The sequence below is a fragment of the Gastrolobium bilobum genome, unplaced genomic scaffold (genome assembly GCF_033153095.1).
Source record: "Gastrolobium bilobum isolate Gb01-03AN ecotype WA unplaced genomic scaffold, APGP_CSIRO_Gbil_v1 utg12063, whole genome shotgun sequence".
NCBI lineage: Eukaryota > Viridiplantae > Streptophyta > Magnoliopsida > Fabales > Fabaceae > Gastrolobium > Gastrolobium bilobum.
Genome location: NW_026899021.1, coordinates 519,497 through 525,773, shown reverse-complemented (window position 1 = coordinate 525,773; position 6,277 = coordinate 519,497). Strand labels below are relative to the sequence as shown.

The 6,277-nt window shown below is 34.8% G+C and overlaps 1 protein-coding gene across 3 annotated transcripts; it reads left to right on the top strand.

The window, feature by feature from the left end:
• The first annotated feature begins 353 nt into the window (after positions 1-353).
• Positions 354-6,277, top strand: LOC133286250 (polygalacturonate 4-alpha-galacturonosyltransferase-like). 3 transcript variants are annotated; one of them, XM_061483641.1, is made up of 11 exons: positions 354-497; positions 2,666-2,700; positions 2,804-2,863; positions 2,959-3,084; positions 3,203-3,266; positions 3,345-3,391; positions 4,008-4,342; positions 4,446-4,803; positions 5,002-5,398; positions 5,474-5,583; positions 5,696-6,277. In XM_061483641.1, exons 1-11 carry the CDS (start codon positions 380-382, stop codon positions 5,969-5,971), a joined length of 1,926 nt encoding a protein of 641 aa, XP_061339625.1. In that variant the 5' UTR covers positions 354-379; the 3' UTR covers positions 5,972-6,277. The 3 variants fall into 3 exon arrangements, with proteins under 3 accessions (XP_061339625.1, XP_061339624.1, XP_061339626.1); XM_061483640.1 differs by having other exon boundaries at positions 5,002-5,583; XM_061483642.1 differs by lacking the exons at positions 354-497; positions 2,666-2,700; positions 3,345-3,391 and having other exon boundaries at positions 2,815-2,863; positions 3,203-3,284; positions 5,002-5,583.

Genomic DNA, 6,277 nt, shown 5'->3' with positions numbered 1-6,277 from the left:
TATAAAGTAAAAATAAATATAAAATATTATATGACTATTAAAATAATTAAAATATTATATATGAAAAATCATAAATAAAAACAAAAACTTAGATCAACATAATTAATCTAACCTGAAATTGATCTAACACTAATTATAACATTCCGCGTAATTATAATAATAAAAAGGAAAGTGACAGAAGGAAACAGCTATAGAGAAAGTGAAGGAAAACACAAATTGCAAAAGGAAAAATTGAGGGAAAGTTCCCCAAAATCCCAACCAAAACACTCACATACTCTCTCTCTCTCTGGATTTGGAGTAGCATTACACTTTGATTTGATTCAGATCTCTCTCTCTCTCTCTCTTGGAAGCTCCTAATTTTTTTTTCTTCTGATCTCCAATGGCGCCCAACAACAGGAGCAGCAAGGGAACCCATTTTCCTCTCATGGGTTTCCTTCTCCTCTGCCTTCTCGCGCCCCTCATTTTCTTCTTCGCAAGACCCATTCACACTCATCCCGGTTCCTACTCTACTCCATCAATCTAATCTCTCTTTTTTGGTTTTTGATTGGTTTGCTTTGAATCTTTTTATAATTTTGTTTTTTTGTCATTTTGTGTTTTATTTCTCAAATGTTATATCTTTTTCAGATCCTTTAATTAAAATGAGAATTGGGCGTTGGTTGTTTTTTAGTGTTTGTGATTTATTTGATATTACGTTTTATTTTTATTTTTTGGGGTGGCATTTTTTTTTGTGTTTGTTCAATTGGGAAGTGTTTCACCCTAGTTCAAGAAAGGTTATCGTTTTCAATTCGTTGCTATGGCATTAGATGATGAAATGCAGATTCGTTTGGTGTTTAGGGTTGCAAGATCTGTGCTTCCTATGGTAGTGGAAAAGGGAGTTCTGAAAGTAGTGTGAAGTTGTGCGCTTAAATATTTTTTGTTTTTTGAAGTTGTACTTTGGTCTTATCCTTCCCTTTATTCCCCGGTTTCATTATCTTGATGCTCTTTGTGGTTTGAGATATTATCTTCTTATTTGAGAGATTTAGAACCTTGGTGATTGTTGATGATTATAATGTGTATTGTGAATGTGTGATTGAAGTTGTACTTCCTACTAAATTGAGATGCTTGAATGGTCTCAATCACTGTTGTTTAAGTTCACTTTAGGAGCAACGAAGTTGCATTTTCAGGTGATCCTGAGACAAAAACACCTCTACGGGGTTGAATCAAGGCTTGGTTAGCAAGAGTGTATGCTTTTCTTAAGTTCATCGGTTTGATGCTTTTAAAAAAAATAAATTGTAATTGGCAAGCAGCATTTATGGATTAAGAACTCGTGGTAAGAAAGAAGTACAATACGGAAATTTATGGTAAATGTTTCTTCGTTGCGCTTTCCTTGGAGACGCTAGGGCTTTGTGAGATTAGCAAACATAGGAAGTGTAGTGTGATGTCAGTATTAGAAATCAGAGATTTTGTGTAGGATTAGCTGGAGCAGCCGGTAGTTAGGCAATGACTTTTTTAGTTGATATGATAAGTTATAACCTTAGATCTATTCTCTTATTACTTGCCATGAATATTTCTCATAAATATTCATATAATTTTATGTCAAAGATATGTATCTCACTTTGCTTATCCCTGTGTTTGTGACTCGCAATTATGCTTCCAATCCTTCTTGCATAACTCATTGCCGTTTAGTTGAATCAATATCTTGTTTTAAATCTTTCTTTCTTCTATTATATGGATGCTCTAGAAATTACTGACTATATCCCGTTTAAGGTTGCACAAATATATTGTGGAGAGAACCTTTGTTTCTTTACCATCTTAGTTATTGGGTCTCATGGCTTAATAATAAACATGCCTCAGACTCTGTAGACTTGCAATCCATACGACATGTTGCCTTAAAACTGATCTAAGGGCCAAGGCTTTGGTGGGGATTGTGAATAATGATTCCTGTGCCATTTTATGGAAAGCAAGCTACCTACCGAATTAAAGAATTGGAAAGATATAAGAAATATGTCTCAAATACGTATGTCATATCAGATGCTTATATATATATATATATATATATATATATATATATATATATATATTTGCTTTCTTCTAGTTTTTCTCTCTCTCTCTTTTTCTTTTTTGAATTTTTAAGTCTGTCGCATTTTAATGTATTAATTTTATGCTAAAGCATTCTAAATGGCCTTTTAGACATTGGAATGAACGTGGAAATGCATTGTTTTATATTAATTCTAAGTTCTAACAGTATTAATTTTTGTGTATGCATAAGTATTACTATTTGTTATTATTTTCCAAATTACCCTCTGACCATATCATTAAGTTTTTAGAATTGGTTTTGTCCCCGTAATATGCATAAGTAAAATAATGTTTTGTTGACAAGAAGAGCAATTTTTATTGTGACTTAGTTATGCTTGTACTGTTGGGACTTCAGTGATGGCAAACACACATATAAAATTAAAATAATATTTGAAGTATTTTATCTCTTCCCTCTACTAAGTTACTGGACATGCTGATAGTATGCTTTGTGAATCCTCATTTTTGTTGTCCAATTGTGAAAATTAAAGTGGCGGGGTAATGTCCTTGACGTGAGGAGGAAAACATTTTGATTAACATCTCTATTGATTTATATTATTTTCATGTATTTATGAGTTTAAGTTAATGTAATTACTTCAAATATGTTGTGCAGATCAAGATGATATTCCAGCTGTTACAAGCACACAGGTAGCCTTTTTTTATAGATTCTCAGGTTTATTGGTTATTACCTAAACACATACAGCTTCTAGCTGTTTTTATTTGTTTTCCTTAATGTTGTTGGTTGTTGCAGGTTGCCAAATGGAGAGAATGGCAAGCATTGCAGGACCTTAAATCGCTTTTTTCAAAAGAGGCAAGCACAAGCTGATATTTACTCTTGTTCCATATCTCATAAAATTTTTATGTAAGAGTTATCTCGATGGCTTTCTGATAAATATTATATTTTAGGTTCTTGATGTTATTGTGTCCAGCACAAATGATATGGGGCCTTTGAGTCTTGAGAGTTTCAGGAAAAATAATATGTCTGCTTCATGGAGAGTTGTTGGGCTAAAGACTTCAAATGCTGCCTATCAGGTTAGGAAGACTGATGTGCTTCTGCATGAAACTTTCATTTCCTGTATTGAAGAGAAAAAAAGGCATTCTTGTTTTATTGCTACTGTATGTTGATTCATTGTTTTATTTTTAAATAAAGCCAAACCAATCGGCAACACATGTTAGACAAGAAAAACAAAAGGGGAAGGAAGGCAGATCTTCAGGTGGTATCATACTATCAGGTAATATGCCTATGTTGTATTTTAATTTACTTTCTCATTTATTTATTTTTATTAATGCAGTTGATCGTGGGCAGTGGACTGATAGCCCTGCACAGCTATCCAGGAGGGTGAGCATCATCCTTCGATATTTTTCTTGTTTTAACTTACATGTAGCTTGTCTAGATACCATTTACCAATGTAAGTTTGTTCTGTTGGGTATTCTGCCACACCTTGTAACTTGTTGGTCACGGTAGTCGTGGTAGTTACGAAAACAGCCTCACTTCTCTTACATATAACCCTTTCCAGACCCCAACCTACAATTATGTTATACTTCCGCGGTGGGCTGTCCTGTTTGTTACTTCTGGCTGAAAAGGAGTTGAGCCAGAATATATTTTGACACATTGGAGTTTTATAATTTTATCCTTATTTCCCAATATAAATATTATCTTGGAATTAATTTTATTCACTTTTGGGTAAATCTATACTTTTACCCAAGACTATCCTAACACCTTGTTCTTATAAATAACCTGTGGCTGAAGATTCCCAAACATAAAGCTTATTCTTCTTAAAGTAATTCTTCCAAAATACATTTGACTCTAAAGCTACTGTACACCAATTACCCTAACATGTGTCTAATGTTCTGTTTGAAAATGTTGTTTGACTCGTGGAGTGATACTTTATTTTAGAAACGACAAAAAAATGATGGAAACAAACTTTGTTTGTCTTTGTAAATATGTTCTGCAGCAATTAATAGAGAAAAGGAAGGAAAAGCGTGCTGCTGAGTTGGTAAAACAGGATGAAGAAGTAATTGTAAAACTTGAAGATTCAGCTATTGAACACTCAAAATCAGTCGATTCAGCAGTTCTAGGTAAATACAACATTTGGAGGAAAGAAAATGAGAATGAAAATCCTGATGCTACAGTTCGGTTGATGCGAGACCAAATCATTATGGCTAAGGTATACTTGAGTATTGCAAAGATGAAGAACAAGCTTCAACTGTACCAAGAACTGCAATCTCGGCTTAGAGATAGTCAACGTGCTTTAGGTGAGGCAACTTCTGATGCTGACCTACATCACGGGTATGAAGCTATGTGCAATTTTCTCTAAAGTATATATCTATCTAATCTTGTATCTTTGTCTGCTTTTACTAACTTAACTAGTTAAATGTTTAATTATCTGTAGTGAACATGAAAAAATCAAAGCTATGGGCCAAGTTCTTTCTAGAGCAAAAGAGCAATTGTATGACTGCAAGTTGGTTACTGGGAAATTGAGGGCAATGCTACAAACAGCTGACGAGCAAGTTAGGGGCTTGAAGAAACAAAGCACATTCCTTAGTCAGTTGGCTGCCAAGACCATACCAAATGGAATTCATTGCTTATCGATGCGGCTTACCATAGATTACTACCTCCTTCCTCTTGAAAAGAGAAAGTTCCCTAAGAGTGAGAATTTAGAGAATCCTAGTCTTTATCATTATGCCCTGTTCTCAGACAATGTCTTGGCTGCATCTGTGGTTGTCAACTCAACAATTGTGAATGCAAAGGTGAATTAGACTGTCTTCTACTATTCCAGTGTGTATGCACATGTCTTTCAAGTGCATCCTTTTTTAGATATGATGAATAATTTGTGCTTGTACTGTATGACCCACACATATTTTGCTGGTACAGTATATCTTATGATTTGGTGAGTAATATAATTAAACCGGCCTTATTGTCTTATGTTCTTGTCTTCAACATTGCAGGACCCTTCAAAGCATGTGTTTCACCTTGTTACTGATAAACTAAATTTTGGAGCCATGAACATGTGGTTTTTGTTGAATCCTCCTGGAAAAGCTACAATCCATGTTGAAAATGTTGATGAATTTAAGTGGTTGAACTCATCCTACTGCCCAGTCTTGAGGCAGCTTGAATCTGCAACAATGAAAGAGTATTATTTCAAGGCAGGCCATCCAACCACTACTGGTGCTTCTAATTTGAAGTACAGAAATCCAAAATATCTGTCAATGCTCAACCACCTGAGATTCTATCTTCCACAAGTATATCCAAAATTGGATAAGATTCTTTTTCTCGATGATGACATTGTTGTCCAGAAGGATTTGACTGGATTATGGGCTGTGAATCTTCATGGAAAAGTAAATGGTGCAGTTGAAACATGTGGCGAGAGCTTTCACCGATTTGACAAGTATCTTAACTTTTCAAATCCGCATATTGCAAAAAATTTTGATCCAAATGCTTGTGGTTGGGCATACGGAATGAACATGTTTGATTTGAAGGAGTGGAAAAAGAAGGATATCACTGGCATATATCACAAGTGGCAGAATATGGTGAGCAGTTGAACATAACCTTGCTTTACATCATGTGTCTATTCTCACACAAATAGATGAGTACAAACAATCTTTCACTAACCTCCCCTTTTTTTTTCCTGTTTGATTTTAGAATGAGGACAGGGTGCTGTGGAAGCTGGGAACATTACCTCCAGGGCTAATTACATTCTATGGATTAACACACCCACTAAATAAATCATGGCATGTACTTGGTTTGGGTTACAATCCAAGTGTAGATCGTAAAGAGATTGAAAATGCAGCAGTGGTACACTACAATGGTAATATGAAGCCATGGTTAGAGATAGCCATGACAAAGTATCGGTCTTACTGGACCAAATATGTCAAGTATAATCATCCCTATCTTCGGAACTGTAAGCTAAATGAATGATCCTCATAATTAGGTCTTAAGTACAGAGAACACTCTTTCTCTCCATAATACCCTTACCCTCTCTCTCTTGCTTTCTAGCTTGGCAATTTCAAGAGAAGTGCCTTGCCAGAATGATCAATTGTCTAAGAAGTGATAGGGTCAATGCTTGTATTGTATTTACCTATCATTTCTTTCCCACGTCATTCATTTTTGCTTTTCGATTCATTTAATTTGTTTACACCATCCTCACTAACTTGAAACAAGGTATATAAGGAAAGCACCTTGTTTCCTAGAAAATCTCTTCATTGTACAATACTCTGATGCTAA